Below are 18,823 nucleotides of genomic sequence, written 5' to 3'. Positions count from 1 at the left end.
TCTCCGCCATCACATGGGAAGCTTATGGCGCAGACTACGCCAATCAAGTAACGCTATCATCACTGCCATGGTTGCCTGGATGGAGTCCCCTCTGATGGCCCTCTGGAGACGGGAGATGTGCAAATATCCTCCATAAACGGCTGCTTACACTCATTTTTGTGTTTATATTTTATCTTTTTTCCCTTAAATTCTGCTTTTTTGTGCCTATCGGAATCACCAATGTATTATTATTATTTTTCTTAAGCTTATTATGTATATTATTTTAAATATGGAATGTATTGAATTGCACTACCCCTGCAAACATTCTGGAATAAATTCGTATTATTATTATTACTAACTCACAGTGAAGCCAACCCGGTCAGTGCGTCGTTCGCATAGAAATCAACCCTTAAAAGACACATTTTAAAGCACTCGTGCGCGGACTGTACTTATGCGAGCAATTCTAGAAAAAACCATAACAAGCACCTGCGTCTGCACAGCTCCGAAAGACGTTTCCATGTGCAGAAAGGAATTGACTTCTGCCAACAGGTTGCAGGCTCACTTGCGCGTGCACGCTGATGTTAGAGTATATCCGTGCACGGAATGAGACTACTCGTGCTCGCGCAAAGATTACTTCACTGCTCACGTAAACGTGCGCTCGGGCGAGCAGCCTTATTGCGATATGAATCACGATATGAAACGGCAATTCAGATACATAACAACACGCGGGCGCGCGCCCTTTACATGCCAGAGCTGCGACCACACCACCGTGAGAACAGAGCACTGGAGAGTCCACACACTTTCCCATTGTGAAGAGAAACCATTCTCGTGTGATGAGTGCACTTTTCTTGTAGCAAAGGCCCGGCTTGAATCTCTATTAAAAACTCACACGGTATGAAACCAACTACTTCTGCTTGATTCAATTAGTCTTCTTCTTTCTTTCAATTTTGGACAGCCTCTGTGGTCGAGGAGTTAAGTACTCGACTGCGAATTCAGAAGTTCAAATCCCGGCGCGCAAATTAATTGTTTGTACTTATTTAATTTGTGTTTTTTCACAAATAATTCAATTGTGATACTCTCCATCTCATATCTCCTTCCCATCCCACTACTTTCAATTTCACAACATACTCCAATTGGACAAGTTGTGAGCTGTTGGGACTAAGTCCTTAATACCTGTAGCTACCATGAATTGGTTTGAAACTTCTTATGAAACTGCTTCCTGCGAACATTTTATATATTTATAATAATCATTTGAAAAATATATCAAATGTTCTAAAAAATGTGGCTCGTGTTGTTAAATATTAATTTTTCCCATACACTTCTCTACAAAACGTCTAACAAAAATAGCAAGTTTAACACCTATCAAGGTCACAAAGTTTTAAGTGATATAATAACCTTTTAATGTGTGACAGCGCTGTGCAGTATTCTTCTTAAAAAAATGCAATAATGACCTTCTAATGAGTGACATCGCTGCGCAGTATTCTGATTCAAATCTTCACAGTGAACGGGAAAACCACGCGTGGTATACAAGAGTGTTGCGACTTGTAAAGTTCCTGATTACTATCGAAATCAACTGAAACGGCCATTAGAATAAAGGTGAAGCGTATACTAGAACAGACGTGTCAAAGATTATTTCGTACTTAGTATTTGTTCTTAAATATTACGCGTTCCATAAACGCAAGACGCGTAATACTCGCTAGACGCTTAATGAGAATAGGGTTTTACTAATCCAATTACTTGGAACACCCGTAAAGCAAACGCATCAGAGGTCACAAAAAAATGTGGGAATTATATCGTTTTAAATTCCTTAGCAATACCCCCCCTATGGATTTTAAAATATTGTGGGGAATCCAGCACCGAGTAAGCAATACTCCACACAAAACCAATCCATAATCTAGGGAAATTTAAGGAAATAAAAATGTTGGACATACCATTACTGGTGCGTAATGCTAGGGAACAGGTATTTGGAAAAATATATTTATTCATCAAGACAAGCTACTAGAAGTACAACTCCCATCTACATTACAAATAGTGACCTTTCCCATGAGAACTGTGAGTAACTTTAATATTGTCATCCTCTTGTTCCAAATTTCACTTTGCTGTTTCTAACACGCGAAATCATGGAGGACCAAAACAGAAACCGGTCAAAAAACACGTAATACCAAATAATTATTTACAACAATGCAAAAAAGTTAGGGGGCATTGGTCGATAGCAGATCGGGCTATAGCCAAAACGTTCGGTTATGTGCACTATACAAGGTGTATCGGCACTAACCCGACAAACTTTAACCAGCTATTCCTTAGCACATTTGGAGTAAAAAATGTTATGGGCACTTTGCTGTCCGGTAGCATTTTTTTTCAATTAAAAACAAAAAAAAAAATTAAATTTCCACACTACATCACTGTCATTGGCATTGCGTTTCGTATTCAACAGCTGTTATAAGCAAGTATGTCAAAAAGCGTCTTCGCTCTTTCGCACACACTAAATAATAATAGTTAAAAATGAGACGAATGGTGCCGTGCCATTTCGTTGTGATTGTAAAAGTGCGCCAATATAGGTACACACGTGCATTATTCAACGGAATTCGAATAAAATATTTGCCAGATGGGTTTTCAAACTTTGACAAAGGATAAAAGAGTGAACATGACATGTGACATGTGGTGAAAATATGAATAATACATTTTTTATTAAAAAAAACGTTACCGGACAGCAAAGTGCACATAAGATTTTTTACTCCAAATATGCTAAGGAATAGCTGGTTAAAGTTTGTCGGGTACGTGCCGATACACCCTGTATAGAAGATCGCGGTGCCGCGCGTAGCGGTAGCATTCCGGCAGTTATGGATTATCTACCAAATTATTTACGAATTTATACGCTATTACTCCATGGACCCCACTCCTTCTTGACTGGAGACTTTGGAAGTGTCTGTCAGAGATTATAATCTTTACATAGCATCATGGTAAGTACCTCATTCTCATGTAGATATCATAAATTTAAATTTTTTCCGAAATATCAATTTATTTCAGCTGACATGAGGGCCATACAGCAGAAGCGTATTCTAGTTTAGCTGGTTTTTCTACACAAGCACAAATTCAATCTTGACTTTGGGAGCGTAAAAAGTTACAGCTAGAACACGAGAATGGCTTTGGTGCACTCGGAATATTCTTGTATTATTTAGCGATCTAGCTCGACTTAGAGATTTATTGGTTACATCGATGATTTTTGTTTGTGAAATTTAAGAACGTCCTCTCGGCAAGAGAAAGGTTATGAAAATCTTTTTCCTTAAATAAAATAATGTTTTTTCGTCATACCGTTTATTCGTTGCTATTGTATATATTTATATCACCCACTGGCTACTCTAAAATCAAGCTTCAACAGACTATTGTGAGTACATAATTTCATAGCTAGTGGCGCGGATTCAAAGCGCATTGGTATGGAGGGTTTAGATTATTTAGTTTATATTAATTACCAATTTTTAAGAATGATTTTATTTAGAAATTAGTTTGTTGATCAGTATCAGCCAGTGGCATGCACGGAATTTTGAATCAGGGTAGGAAGAATGAAAACACTGTATTATTAGATATATATTATACACATATGTGGCAGGTTTTTTCTTAAATTTAGCTAAACATACATTTCTCTCACTACTACAAGTTTTACAAGATAATACTTACAATATTTTTTCAGATAAATCACGATTAATAAATAATGACATACGTTTTCAACCTGACAAGTGCGTGGAATAAAGTCAACCATGAGTACTAATGTGGGTATCAACATATGTCACCGATTGCCATTGGTTCCACAAGCACTGCCATACCATTAACACAAAAACTAACACATAAGCGTCATAACTTGAATGCCTACAAAGCTCACTTTACACATGTACATAATATTCTGCATAATAAGTGAACATTGAATAATCTAATCTGACGTTGGCGGCATTTGGACAGCCGTAGTTAATGCTTAAGCCACGTTTGAGCTTATTTTAGCTGCAATTCGCTGCGGAACTTCGCGCATATTTTTAAATTAAAATTTAAATGTTCATAATCTTAAATATCCGAAATTTCTTCACCGATTGCTTTGAAATTTTGAAACAACGTTGCATTCGAATACGCGTGTGTTTATATATATTATATAGATGTCACCTGTGACAAGTAAAACATGATTTTTTTTAAACTACGCCATCTGTTGGACGTAAAAGCAACACTCGTTATCGTTTCTCTATCTGCACAGACAGACCGACCACAGCAAAGCGTGGCGGGGTAAAGCTAGTAATTTAATGAATTTAAATATTATTTATATTTTCATGTTAAGCGAATACAGCAGCGTAGGCAGTGCTAATGTGCCTACACGGAATTCCTGGGTATCATTGCAATAATCTCAGAGTGTTATTTAGAGCTAAAATTGATTAAAAGGTCGTTAATTTGCAGCAGATCTTTTGACTCCTAGGCCCTAGACAAGCCGATGAAATAACCGTCTGATGAAATATTGTATCAATTACATCAGACAGTTGATAATTATTGCAGGTCACTCGGGGCATACAGACACGCCCAGCGCACTTATATCGTTTTATCTATTTAGTGTTATGATTTTTTTTCTATGTATTTCATCCTCGGAGTAAGCACTAACATTAACTTACATAAGAAAAATTACAATTTTAATATTTTTTTCCGCTTTTAACATATTTAAGAATAAAGCAGTTTCTATTATTTTGCCTTACCTTAAAGCTAATTAAGATTCAAATCGATTACAACCGAAAATAAGTACTTACCTTCGACCAAACGTGCACATTTCGTTTTACTGTTCTTGAAACTAAGATATCATTAGAAAGGATTCTTCATTAAGACAAAGAAACTCTTGTGTAACCGAGACCTAAAGCTTAAATTTAAGAATCAGCAAAATGATTGGTGTTTTTCTATATTTTTCCGTTTGAAATTCATGGACAAGCCTAAAAAGTTTTAACAATTTTTAGCAGAAATATCGAAAATTTGTGCTTACGCTCCCCACGACACATTTATATCGGATCATCTTCTCTTTGTCGCGACATCTCATCTTAAAATCAAATAAGCGGTTAAAAAAAAACTAGAAAATCCGAAAGATTACACGACTTTAAGCGCTTCGTCTTTATCCATCGCTTGCTGCTTTTTCGCTTGGTTCTTGTGTATACGCATGTGCTTCCTGAGATAGTCTTTGTATTGGCAAGTATAGGAGCATACGGTGCAGGAAAAGGGGTAATCAGCAGTGTGGCACAGCATGTGACTATCCAGGCGATACTTGGTCGTGCAGGAATAACCGCACTCCAAACACGAAAACTCCTTTTTACCGGAGTGAATCAGCAAGTGGATCTGTAGATTTGCCTTCCGGTAGCATTTATAGCTGCAGACGTTGCACGCGTAAGCCTTTTGACCGGTGTGAATTTGCATGTGTGCCCTCATGATGCTTTGGCGAACGCAGGAATAGTTGCACACGTTGCAGGAGTAGGGTTTGTTGACGCTGTGGTTAGCCTGGTGTATCTTGAGGTTCTTGTTGGTACTGAAGAGGTCGCCACAGTCCGGACACGAGAAGGGTTTCTCCCCCGTGTGCGCAAGGAGGTGGTTCTTCAGGCTGATGCTCTGCGTGTAGGTGTTGGGGCACTGTGGACATGCAAATGGTTTCTGACCGGTATGGACCCACATGTGTTCCTTCAGCTGGTATTTACGCTTGAAGGTCTGATTGCACTGCAGACAGATGGTCACCTCCGGTTCTGACGGCGGCTTCGGTCTCTTTTTCTTTTCTGGAAATAATTCAACAGAATTAGGGTTTCAATAAACTAGAACCAATGTACAAGCTTTACGACCACATTTGTGATAACGCTGTACAGAATTCACCGAAATCAAGAAGCCAGTGTTTGCGTTTATCGTATTGTCATTTCTCCACTCATCGGAAATGATGACGCGGTAGCCAGCAGGTTACTGTCGTCACCACAATTCAACATAGTATGAAGCCACGTCTCACAGACTCATGAAAGTTGAGTATAAACAACCTTCAGCCAATAGACTAATTTATTTATTTACTTATTTGTCGCCCAAGGCACTTTCACATGTAGTTAGTGCAACATATAGATGACAGATAATTTTTAAATAATAATAATTTCTATTCATATCGTGGGGTGTCCCTCGCCAATTCCTAATACTGGCACCCTACGTAATTCTCCAAATTCCTAACACTGGCGCATAACGTGGGGAGCCACATTCCTAACAACTACGCAACGGATTTTGATAAGGTTTTCACTACAATTTAGAGATTTTTTTCCGGAAGGTTAATATATACAATACATGTACATTTTATATAATAGAAAGTATATAAAGAATATAAAACAGAATAACACGCAGAAAATAAAAAGATTTCGTTGCGACCAACACAACTTCATTGTCTCCACGAGTAACTTATTTACCAATTGTGATATCGAAATCGTTTTCATTTTTTAAATAAAAGACGTCATTACTTACTTTTGACTTTCTGATCATCTCCCGATCGAGGTTTCGTCTTCTTCTTCTTTTTAGATGAAGCGGGAACGGGTTTTATTTCAGCTTCCAAGATACTCGTTATTGGGACTTCTACGAAAAATCCTTCATCATTTTTTCCTTTAAAAAAACATAGGATATAAGTACTTAAAAATAAAACGAAAGGGTTATTTAAGTAAATACCAACAATAAGAACAAGTAAAACCGCACAAGAGTCCCAACTGCTCCCAACCGTTTGGAGCTAGTGAGGCTATGGCATCCCCAATTGGGGTATATTGTGAGGCTGAAGGTAGCGGGGGAGGGGAAGAGGAGGGTGGGGAAGTACCTGGCTAGTTACCAAACATGGCCAAAGCCATTTCAAGCAACGTTTCAAAATAGAAAGCGGTGTAGTTGAGTGATGGTCTTACACCAGGGCGATAATGAGAGATCCTTTAACTGTGGAACGTACTGCAAGTATAATATGTTTTATTATTTTAAATTAATAAATTCTGAAATAACACAAATTCATAAAATATAATTTACTTGCGCACGCCGGTATTTGAACCCGCGACCTTCGGATTGCTAGTCGAAAGCCTTACCCCTCACCTAAATGGCGATTTCGTCAATGCTGTTTGGCACTATCACAATGTTTTCTTTTTTAATCAATTGTATTTTTCTTTATTCATATTTTTATTTTCTCGGGCGTCCCCATCTTGTTCTAATAATTCACTTTCGCCGCCAGGTGTGCCCCAGGGGACGCATCTCGGACCACTCTTAATTAATATTTACATATGACATTTATGTATGCTTACAAAATAGTTACTTCGTGCTATACGCGGATGATATGAAAATGTTTAAAAATATTAAATTTTTACCCGATTGTATGAAATTACAAAAAGATCTCAATCATTTATACGCGAACTGTGAATCAAACTAATTTGCCTTTAATATATTTAAGTGTCGCTCGATTACGTTCACTAGAAATAAAAATTAAATTATCCATCCTTACAACTTGAACAATAAAACTTCTACAATCTATGCCTACATGTAAAGAACTAGGTCTTTACTTAGACAGCAAATTAATTTTTGAAAAGTACATCGAACAAATTATATCAAAATCCTACAAGATGCTAAGTTTCCTTTTAAGAATGAGTAAAGTTTTTAAAAGTGCTAAGACTCTAGACATATTGTTCTTCTCACTGGAATATGCTTCCACAATATGGAATCATCAATACAAGGTAAACATAGATATAAAATAAAGCATTCAGAATAAATTTTCAAGAAATAAAACTACAAATAATATGTTAACTTCACAAAAAGATGTAAATTGTCAGGTCTATTGTTTCTACATAATCTGCAATCTGAATTTTTTTAATCTATTTTTGGTTTAAATGTTCCAATGAGGCGTACCAGGCATACCACGCAATTCATTATTTAAAAAATCCTACCATTCATAAATCATAACTTCTTTTCAATATTTTATAATAAGCCATATTCTCAAACTTCCGGATATTGTTTGGTTTCGTTTGTCTCCTTATTTTACCTTTTAAAATTTCTGCTCGGAAGATTCTCATTTCTGAGCACAAACTACTTACTGTTTTATATTATGTTATAGTTTTAATGTTCTTGTTTTGTCCTGTCCTGCTGTTATTGTTAATCTTAGTTTTGTCATCACTTTGTATAAACAGTATTGTGTTTAGTGTTATAATATTAGATCTGTATTGGGTAAGGCACACTGTAGGAATAATTTTAAGAACATGACCACTAATACTGAATTACCGTTTTTAAGTTTGTTATAGTAAAGCGCACTTGAAGTGAAATGACACTAAACTGCGCTATATAAATGCCATATTATTATTATTATTAACAACACGAATGGAGCAAATAACTAAATAAAAACATAAATCACTCGCACAATCATAACATATACCCCGAAAAAATGCTAAGGCTGTTCATTTTTCTAAAGTATAAAACTAATTTAAAAACCCTGCGCTTAACTTTAAAGAACTTAAATATTCGGGATCGCCGGCCATGCTTAAAACGATTTTTTTATAAATAAAACCGTTTGATTCAAATTAATTACTATAGAAGGAAACCATCTGCATTTGGAATTTTTTATTTTAGCATTTTAATTTTTAATGAAAATTCGCTTTCGTTGTATGGGATGACCTGATGACAACGGTGTTTTAATATGTTGGTATTCTTGATACTACACGAGGGGCTAGAAGAAACGTTAATAACATTTAATTCACTCATATTATGTAGGCACAATTTTGACGGAACTTTGGAAATAAAATCAAATTCAATTAGGGTGTTTAAGCAAGTTTAATAAAAAAAATAATAATTGTCTTGGTAAAAAACCTAACGTAACCCAACCTTATCTAACCTATCCTAACCATCCTAACCAACCTAACCTAACCTAACATATACTAACCTAACCTATACTAACCTAACCTATAGTAATCTTTTATATTTGAAAAAAACATGCCTAAATACCTATATTTTTTTTTTCATTTTAGCCAAAATAGTACCTACCTAATTAGCTTAGAGTATAACGCATGGTTATAAAGTTTCTTCTAGCCACTCGTATAGTATCAGAAATACCAACATAAGAAAATGTCATCAACAAACATTATTTTAAATGGCTGTCATCCCATATATCGAAAGCGAAGGTTCATTTAACGTAAATAAAAATTAGAATGCTAAAATTAAAAAAATTCCAAATTCAGATGGTTTCCTTTTATAGTAATTTAGGTGAATCATATGGTTTTATTAAAAAAATCGCATTAAGCGTTGCCAGCGATCCGAAATGATTAACAACAAGTTTTATTAAAAGTCAATTTCAATTCGTGGGCTTCGTGTACTTATTGATTTAAATAAATTTGTAAAAATTTCTTCCACTTTTCACACATATCCTATTCTTGTTTATCATTACTTACACCTACGTAATTAACAAGACATTAAGGACATTCGTAATGGGTATATTAGCTATTTATATTTTAATTGAGAACCATATAACTTGTAGTAAAACGTACTGTGAGTGTCCTAATGAATAAATGAATTGGGTTATGTTGTCAGGCTGCGGTAGTCTGGGCTGGGGGAGGAGATGGGTGAGAAGTAGGTTGAGAAGCACCGGGGTATTTAGATCTGGTAACCAAACACACGGCTACACCCATTTGAAGGAATAACGATTCGATTCTGATTTTCACCTGGGAGACTCACTCCTATCTCTTGATAATATATTATTGATATTTCTGACCTGGCGCAGTCCCTGGAACACAACTGTCAGAGCTGGTGGAATCCATGACTCTTCTATTGGTGGGTGATATCATGAAGAAGTTATTAAGAATCGCACATAACGCCCAGGCAATCAAATTTATGATCAATCTGTCATTCGTGAAACGTCAAACTTAACCATAGATACCGTACTTTAAAGACGCCGTGTTGGTATTGCCATACCGTGATGCGCTTTATGTTGTTTTTTTTTATCGAATAGCCAAAAATGTTGAATAATATTATATATAAAAATCCATGACTTCACAATATATGCGTGTATCGGCACGTGACAAACTTTAACCAGCTATTCCTTAGCGCATTTGGAGTAAAAAATGTAATTGGCACTTTGCTGTCCGGTAACATATTTTATTCGAGTTTCGTTGAATGATGTACGTACGTACCTACACTCGCGCGCCTTTACAATCACAACGAAATGGCATGGCACCATTTGTGTCATTTTTAACTGTTATTATTTAGTGTGTATGAAAGAGCGGGGACGCTTTTTGACATACTTGCCAATAACAGCTGTTGAACACGAGAAACAATGAGAATGACAGTGACGGAGTGTGGATTTAAAACAAAAAATTTGTAATTCGCTGAAAAAATCTCGTAGTGGCAAGCCAAAAACAAGTTACTTGTATTGCTTTCAATTTCGTAGTTTGAGTACTAAACTGCCACGCGTCGCTTAGAGTCATTGCATTAAAAAAGTGCCAAAACGACCTCGTACGTGACGATAAAATATTTTCATTACTTAGCAAACAGTTACAAAAGCCAAAAAATAAGATTTCTTTTGTAAAATACACACAAATTATTTTATTACCTAGCTATAATTATTTTATTACCTAGCTATTACTTCACCTCTAAAGGCTCGTTTATAATAGGAATAAGCGGTAAGAATAGGCCGGTGCCGTAAACCGTAATCCGTAATATTTTAGATCGTCGTTTATAATTGAAATAGGAATAGAATAGAATACGTCCATAGAAGTGCAACAGATATTGTTGCATGTGGAATGTTTTTGTCAATTCTGGGGCTAGCATACGCTGCAATAGGAGACACACAGTTGACGAAAAAAATAAGGAAAAAACGACGTTGGAGTGTGCGTCCCATTAATCATAAAAGGAAGAAAACAGGACATTTCCATAATTTGTTTGAAGACATGGCGACAGTAGACAACGATCAACTTAAGAAATATACAAGAATGTCGCAGACCAATTTCTATAAATTGTTAGGACTTCTACAACACAAATATTATTGTTCGATTGTCAAATACATAAATAAACCACTCTTGTCAAATAGTAGATACCATAGAGTATCGATCGAAAATACATAAATCTCGGTATATATCTCAGCTTTCTGTAATCCGTAACCGCAAAAGATAAAGTTGGACCATCTTTTCGGTTTTGGAATAAAATAAGAGATTATTGCCATCTATTATAAACGGATACACAAGTTTCCTATCTTCCAACTTCTACGGCCTAGGGCTTTACGGCTTATTCTTACCGCTTATTCCTATTATAAACGGGCCTTAAGGTGAGGCGTATTTATCGTACCCAGTAAAAGTACCGGGTATTTCCATGCGATACTTTGTACTTGTGACAGATCTCCAAAATACCTGGTTCCAAAACACTCACGAGTATTTTATACTGGGACAAAATATTTTTAATAGGTACTTTTACCAGGTGTTTTTAGTAGGTATTTTTAATGAGTATTTTTGATGGGTATTTTTGATGGGTATTTTTAGTAGGTATTTTTGATAGGTATTTTCCATGGGTAAGGAATTTTTCGAAATGGAATTCCGTAGCTACCCTCCCCCTCCCCATGGATTTCCAAAAATCATTGTAGGGAATCACATAAATATTTTGTGGGGAGCACTCATTTTGAATTTTTTTGTGGGGAATTATGTTTTACAGAAAATCCCCCCCCATGTTTTTTGAATAATAAAAGGGGGAATCAAGCTCACGTAGAATATTTGTGAGGAATTTGTGGGCAGAATTTATGCGAGTTCATTAGAATTACTTATTCTGAATCAATCCTCAGGTATATTTATAAATATTATTACAATATTACAAATATTTATTTTTGAGTATTTTGTCACCGGTATTTTTCTGTACCTGTACTCATTGTACCCAGTAACGAAAAGTACTCATAGGACCCACCTCTACTAGCTATCAATTTATTGGGAAAAATTTAGGACGGGTTGTTTCGGAGAATATGAACAATTCGTCAAATTTCAACGTTTGTTGAGGCGATGGAAGCAATTGAAAATTATCGACGGGGAAAAATGATTAAATTTTGTGAATTTTTCATTAATTATTTTTATATGAAACTAAAGCAAAGCGAAGTGACAGTATTGTTTATAATTATGTATTTTTTTTAGATATTAGTACTTTAAGTTCGGTGATGAGACGAAAAAACCGGCGAGAATGCCGCGGGGTCTAGGTGCATGAAACACAGTACTAATACTGATCAGAGATGTGCTTTATTTCAAATAAATCCATTTCAATTGGAAATGCAAAACGGGTATTTTCCATTTTGCATTTAAATGCTTTTCTAAAAACCATTTTGCATTTTGCAATTTAAATGCTCTTCTCAATGCATTTTCCATTTTAAATGCTTTTTTGCGACATTCTTCCTACTATCTCCACTCATTTTTTTTATCATAAGCCCCAAATATCAGTCGGTCCTCAACTTCGCTATGAGAGATAATTTACATTTGCCAAGTTGCTCCCTGGTAGGAGCCCTGGCAATTGAGTGATACCATTACAAAACATACTGAACATGGGGCCATGACGCTGTTATATTAAATGTTAGAAGGCAGTTTCTATGTTTTTACGTTGGCAACATTAGTCCCGCGCAAATTTTTTGTGGTTTCATAATCTGTAGTCGTGGTGTTTTTGGATTTACCATCATGTAATATGTATGTTCTACATTGATGTCCATTATTAAATGACAAAATTGTTTAAAAATTCTATAATTATTTTAATTTTTTGACCTGAGAAAACATTTTGCATTTTCAATGCATTTTGAAAATTGGTATTTTGCATTTGAAATGCTTTTCTAAAAACCATTTTGCATTTTGAATTTTCAAATGGAAATGTTTTGACCCATTTGCATTTTGCATTTCAAATGGTTTTGAGTACCCATTTTGCACATCTCTGATACTGATGCATTGCTTGCATTCAGCATGTTTCAAACTAAACTACTTGATTAAAATAACACACATTTCGTAGTCGCGTGTTGTCCCTTTCTCGCTATAAATAAAAGCAAGATAAAGTTTTTTGCCTTCGGCAAGGACATCACTGTAACCAGCGTTTATAAAATAGAATCAAAAGAGATACACTATTATTTCTACGGACTAGTGGGAACAAATCTATGGACGATCGGAGTCGTTTATCCGTATCTCCAGCGGCATGAAGCTGTCAAAATGAAAGCCTAGTATAATTCTGTGCATATTGAGAATATCAACTTCAAAGCGTTATTTGCTTCGTATTACTGAAGACGTACAATGGCCACCATAGAACGCTGAAGTATTCAATCAATTCAATTAGTACTGCTCGTTTTAGGTAGGGATCAATTCATCTCCGCGTTGAAGAATGGCATCCTGAAATGATATGTAGGTACCTATAGCTTATTTGTTACCCCCTTTGTTATAAACGTGACATATTCTCCGAAACATTAAGCACGTTATGCTTATTTAACAATAATCATCATGGACCTTAAAGTTGAGCCGTTTGAGGCCTCTATGGAAGGTTTTAACTACGATTCTAAAAGTAATGGAAAATGTCCTCTTTATGTCAGCTTTCAGATTCTAACTCCGACGACTGAATTCTTCCGCAAATCAAAAGATCACATCAATAAGTGCAAAACATCGTCTAATACTCCAGATGTACTTTGTAATTTGAAACAAGAAATGATAGGAATTGATCAAAGGAGATATGGGTTTACAATTTGCAAAGGAGAAGCGAATGTGCATGCCATCTGCCATGCAGTTGAAGCATCTCTCTCAATTAGCTGAACCTTCTACGGAAATCTTTTTTTTTTTTTTTGTATTAGGCAATTCACCCCAAAGAGAGTGAATGTGAAATTCAAGCGAATGACTGGAAGATTTCTCTTCATACTTCAGACACTTCTGTTGATATTCTCCCTTCTCGTGTGAAAGAAGAAGTACCTACTCGAAGTTGGGCAGATGGACTATAGATGTAGGGGAGGTAGGGGAGGGACGGGAAGTCGGGAGACATAGGCACCCCCCTTTTATTCTGATCCGGTCACAGATTTTATTTTTTTCCTAATTTTGTAGTTTACTTTACCGACTGACAACACTGTTCATCCATAGACTTTCTGTGATTTCTGTCAGTTGTTACACACAGACACGTTTGAAGGTAATGCACTCGTAAAAGTGAATATTTTTTTGTGGTTTCGGATCGTAATAAAGAGACAACTAACGAAAGGTATGTCTATTTTTTATAATATATCTCTTGTATATTTACTAACTTATAAATCAAACTGAAATTCATGCTTAAATACCTAAATAAAAAGAAATACCGGTAACTTATTTTGAAAATGTATACAGAGGGAGTAATGGGCATTCTGATGTGAGGGAGGTTTGGGCATGCCCAAAGCTCCCTACTATATATTGAGTATAGGAGGATTTTTTAAAATTCTTATTACCTGCTTTAATTAAACTATTTGAATAAGTTTTTATTACAGAAAGATGCCCTTCTAATTCAAAAAGAAAGGTTTGCGATGGGAAATTCCTAAAGATTTGATATTACGAGCCATAGAAGAGGTATCAAAAGGATCAAAAATAAAAACAACAGCTGATAAATATCATATCCCTAGATCAAGTTTACAAGATAAAAGTAAACAAGATTCTGTAAAGGATTCTTCGCACAGATTTATAACCTCACAAATTTTCACCGACGAAGAAGAACAAAAATTGTCAAATTACATGATAGTTTGTTCTAAACATAATTATGGATTGGCAAAGATACAAGCACGTAAATTGGTCTATGACTATGCTGTAGCCATAAAGAAAACTAATATTCCTGAAAATTGGATCGATAAATTTACTACAAAAAAGACTGTTGTGCACTATGTCGGCCGAATCGAAGACATTAGTCATACCATGGCTACAATAAAATTTGTGAGGCTGAGTAAGATAAGAAACACCTTTTTTTTTCCTGAAGTAGATGACGTAGCTAGTGTCCCACTAGATGACATCAAAACCAAATTGCCAGGACCAAAGACATGCAATAAAACCAAACGTGGTAGCTCTAAGTACACATTTGATAAACCTTTGTGGGTTATACCTAATCTTAGATAAGTTAAGATACTATTTAAGATGTTTTTTTATTTGTTGTTAACTTTTATTTTTGAATACTATTATGGATATCAAGTGTTTTATAGGCCATGCCCAAGCCTCCCACAGGGTATGTCCAAACCTCCCTGCCATAGGGAGCATCAGGCACTTTTGAATAACTTCTGAAATTATCTCGTAATGTTGAGACTGATTATAATTTCAAGAAAGTTCTCTCTAAAATATCTAACCAAATGTGTGGTGAAATAAGAATTGGCAATAAATATTGATTATCTATAAGATCTAATTTTTTATACATTTAATTGTGAAAAAGTGCCAATCCCTCCCCTACCTCCCCTACTCTGCCGGAATACGGAGTGGAATTGAGGGTTCCCGCGCTGCAGGAAGACTGCACCGAGAGAAATATATCCTCAGACGGTTTGTAAAGTTGTACTGTTCTGTCTTTTGTTCATGTTAATCCTATTTCCCCTTAGCCGTGTTACTATAGCATCCCCAACTTGGGTATAAACTGAGTTTTAAGGCTGAAGGGAAGAGGATGGAGGAACAAACAAACAATTCACTTAAATTCAAAGTTCTAAAATTAATTAAACCGGTCTTACGAGAGACGCGTAGCCGAAATTAGTATTTTATAACAAACTTAACCTAACTTTAAAAATATCTTATTTTGTTCAAGTTCTGTTTTGTTTAATCCGGTTACGGAGAGTCCCCGTCACTCTTCTTTGGAGTATTCACTGTCGCTTTCTATCCAGCCCTCAACCCCGAAGTTGGAAACTTCTGTCTGCCGAAGATCGAAACTAACCCACAGGACCAGGAAACCAACGAGCTGGAATTCGTTGGGAGAAGACCTTTGGCAGGAGAACTTGTCAACAACAAGCATTGTCGCGAAATTTGTCACAACGTATTCGCAAATCAAAAAACCTTAAGAGACATACATTAATTCATTCCGGTGTAACGCCATACCATTGCAACCAATGCGAGAAAACCTTCGGTCAAAAATCACACCTAGAAAGTCATAAGAAAACCCATTCAGACGCGAAACCCTTTCAGTGTGAAGAGTGCAGTATTGCTTTTGCACGGAAAAGTTATTTGGACAGCCATAGAAAAATTCACACCGGTTAAAGATCATTCTCGTGTGACCAACGTAACTAAAACTCCAAACGCAAAGCTTATCTAGATAGTCACAAGAGAATTCACGCTGGAATTAAAGCGTATGAGTGTGACGAGTGTGGTAAAACGCTTAGCCAGAAAGGATACTTGGTTATTTATAAGGTATTTGAATAACCAAGTATCCTTTCCTTTTTTTTATATCATAAGGTATGAATAACCAAGTATCATTCTGATAATAAATCGTTTATTTGTGGGGTCTGCATGAAATGCTTCTTTACAAAGAACGACTTGGTGAAACATGAAAAGATTCATACTATGGACAAGTCTGTTTCATTTGAAAAGTGAAAAGAAAGCTTTTCTCTGGTAAACATGCTGCTCGTACATATGAAAATACACTTGGTTGAAAAACCGTTTGTATGTAAACACTGCAACAAGGCGTTTGGTTCCACGAATCACCTAGTCCGTCACATGAGAATACATTGTCAAAAGGTATCTTATCCTTGTAAAGCGTGCGAGAAGGTTTTTTATAAAGAATGTAACTTAACCGCTCATAATGTCCTCAACTTGAGTGAGAAACCATTCCAATGTGATGATTGCAAAAAAAGTTTCGGCTTAAAGATCACTTGGGACACCATATGGCGGTTCATTTTGGTGTCAAGCCATTTGTGTGCGATGTTTTCAAGAAGAGTTTTAATTGAAAGAACCATTTGGTGCGTCACAAAATAATACATTTTGGGGTAAAGCCGTTCTCATGTGAAAGATGTAACAACGTATTTAGGTGGAAGGGCTCATTTTAAAGGCAATTGGCCATACACAAATAATGTTCTGCACAAAATTTCCGTCATTTAAAAAACGTATAAGAGATACTAACTTTCACAGATTAATAACATTTTAACAATATTTTAATTCGTTAACTTTATTTAAAACATCTGTAATGTACTAGATAAGGTTAGAATAATCTCATTTAGGACAGAGGACTTATATCACTAGATCATACTTATCACCTCCATAATGCATGTTTGTCGCGCTCTGTCAAGCTATCGTTTATACTAACAAAACTACTTTTTAACAAATCCGCCGGAGGAAAAAAACATATATGTCGTAAAAATCAAAGAAGATAATAGCCTTCAATGCTCGAATAAAGAATACCAAAAGTCTGTTTTCATAGCCTTTAATGAATGGATACAGAGTACTGAAAGCGTGTACTGATAGCCTTTAATGAATGAATACAGAGTACCAAAAGCGTGTTTTGATAGCCTTTAATGAATGGATACAGAGTACCAAAAGTGTGTTTTGATAGCCTTTAATGAATGGATACAGAGTACCAAATGTGTGTTTTAATAGCTTTTAATGAATGGATACAGAGTACCAAAAGCGTGTTTTGATAACCTTTAATGAATGGATACAGAGTACCAAAATAATGTTTTAATAGCCTTTAATGAATGGATACAGAGTACCAAAAGCGTTTTTTACTTAATTTTGTGAAGTTCAGGCACAAAACACCAAACGATTATTTTCTAAAGAACTTATTTGGCCGCATTTAAAATAAAACCCTACCCGAAAAATAGTAAGTACGAGATTTCGCACTTTTAAGCCATTTTTATAGGCTTGATAATTTATTTGCTACATTTTATTCTGGGTTCATAAACACAGATTTGTATGCATTGACTTGACAGACATAAATAGACTGATAACTCTAAAAAGATAAAACGTCGAACAGGAAAACAACACAACCAATATACTCGTACTCTGATTATTTTGACTCCTGACCTCTCTGCGAGATAATGATGGTTCTGGCGGTCACAGGATAACGTCTCAGACTTCTGCGAATACATTACATGGGAGACCTCTAGAACTGTGATATATTCCAATTCCAAATATACATACATGGGAGACTTCTAGAACTGTGATATATTCCAATTCCAAATATACATACAAGGGAGATTTCTAGTACATACATTATGGAGTAACTCAGGGGTAATATCAGGGGTATCAAATCAAAACTCGGCAAATTCAAAGTTAAAGCTCCTACCATCACACAAGACGTCATCGTAGTCACCGAAACCTGGTTGGAACCTTCCATTCATTCAGCGGAGCTCGGATTACCGAATCACAACATATACCGAATGGACCGGAGTCATAATACTAGTGCCGAAACAAGAGGAGGGGGCGTCTTAATAGCAGTAAATAAAAGCACTAACTCTAAATTAATTAAACATAAAAATTATGATGTTGAGCAAATATTTGTACTATTAAGCGGAAAATCGTGTAAAACTATTATTGGCAGTGTATATTATATTCCTCCCAACTCGGACTTGTCGATATACAAAAATCACTGTGAGGATGTCGAGTATGTAAAAACAAAATTTCCAACACACGCAATAATTGTCTGTGGTGATTACAACCTACCGAATTGTAAGTTTAACGATCCTAATTACTCGCCGATTTCTGATTGTGAAAGGGATATTCTGGATATGTGTTCTTATTTAAATCTTTCTCAATTTAATAACGTACCCAATGTTAACAATCGCATTCTCGATTTGATATTCTCAAATGAAGATAATGTAAATGTATACGAATCTCCTGAGTTCATTGTCCCTATAGATAAACACCATCCTACACTTATAATTTCTATACCCTACACTGGAAATGATAAT

At 35.7% G+C, this 18,823-nt stretch overlaps 1 protein-coding gene across 2 annotated transcripts; it reads right to left on the bottom strand.

Annotated features, from left to right (window-relative positions):
• Window positions 1-3,486: 3,486 nt before the first annotated feature.
• LOC149416498 (uncharacterized) lies at window positions 3,487-18,283 on the bottom strand. 2 transcript variants are annotated; one of them, XM_089642174.1, is made up of 3 exons: window positions 18,226-18,283; window positions 6,472-6,606; window positions 3,487-5,756 (listed from the first exon to the last, which is right to left on the bottom strand). In XM_089642174.1, exons 1-3 carry the CDS (start codon window positions 18,251-18,253, stop codon window positions 5,083-5,085), a joined length of 837 nt encoding a protein of 278 aa, XP_089498300.1. In that variant the 5' UTR covers window positions 18,254-18,283; the 3' UTR covers window positions 3,487-5,082. The 2 variants fall into 2 exon arrangements, with proteins under 2 accessions (XP_089498300.1, XP_089498298.1); XM_089642172.1 differs by lacking the exon at window positions 18,226-18,283 and adding an exon at window positions 9,725-9,855 and having other exon boundaries at window positions 3,488-5,756.
• Between the last annotated feature and the right edge of the window lie 540 nt (window positions 18,284-18,823).

The sequence above is a fragment of the Hesperophylax consimilis genome, chromosome 17 (genome assembly GCF_061612785.1).
Source record: "Hesperophylax consimilis isolate HC1 chromosome 17, BYU_Hcon_1.0, whole genome shotgun sequence".
Lineage (NCBI taxonomy): Eukaryota > Metazoa > Arthropoda > Insecta > Trichoptera > Limnephilidae > Hesperophylax > Hesperophylax consimilis.
The sequence above is the reverse complement of the archived record's forward strand: the minus strand, read 5'-3'. Positions and strand labels throughout refer to the sequence as shown.

Bases quoted from the DNA above. Each gene is read 5' to 3' on its own strand.
- LOC149416498 (XM_089642172.1), bottom strand. From the start codon at position 9,797: ATGATATCACCCACCAATAGAAGAGTCATGGATTCCACCAGCTCTGAC. The intron at 6,607-9,724 runs GTCAGAAATATC...GTTTTTTTAAAG, and splicing joins TGTTCCAGGGACTGCGCCAG to GAAAAAATGATGAAGGATTT. The intron at 5,757-6,471 runs GTAAGTAATGAC...AATTATTTCCAG, and splicing joins AGATGATCAGAAAGTCAAAA to AAAAGAAAAAGAGACCGAAG.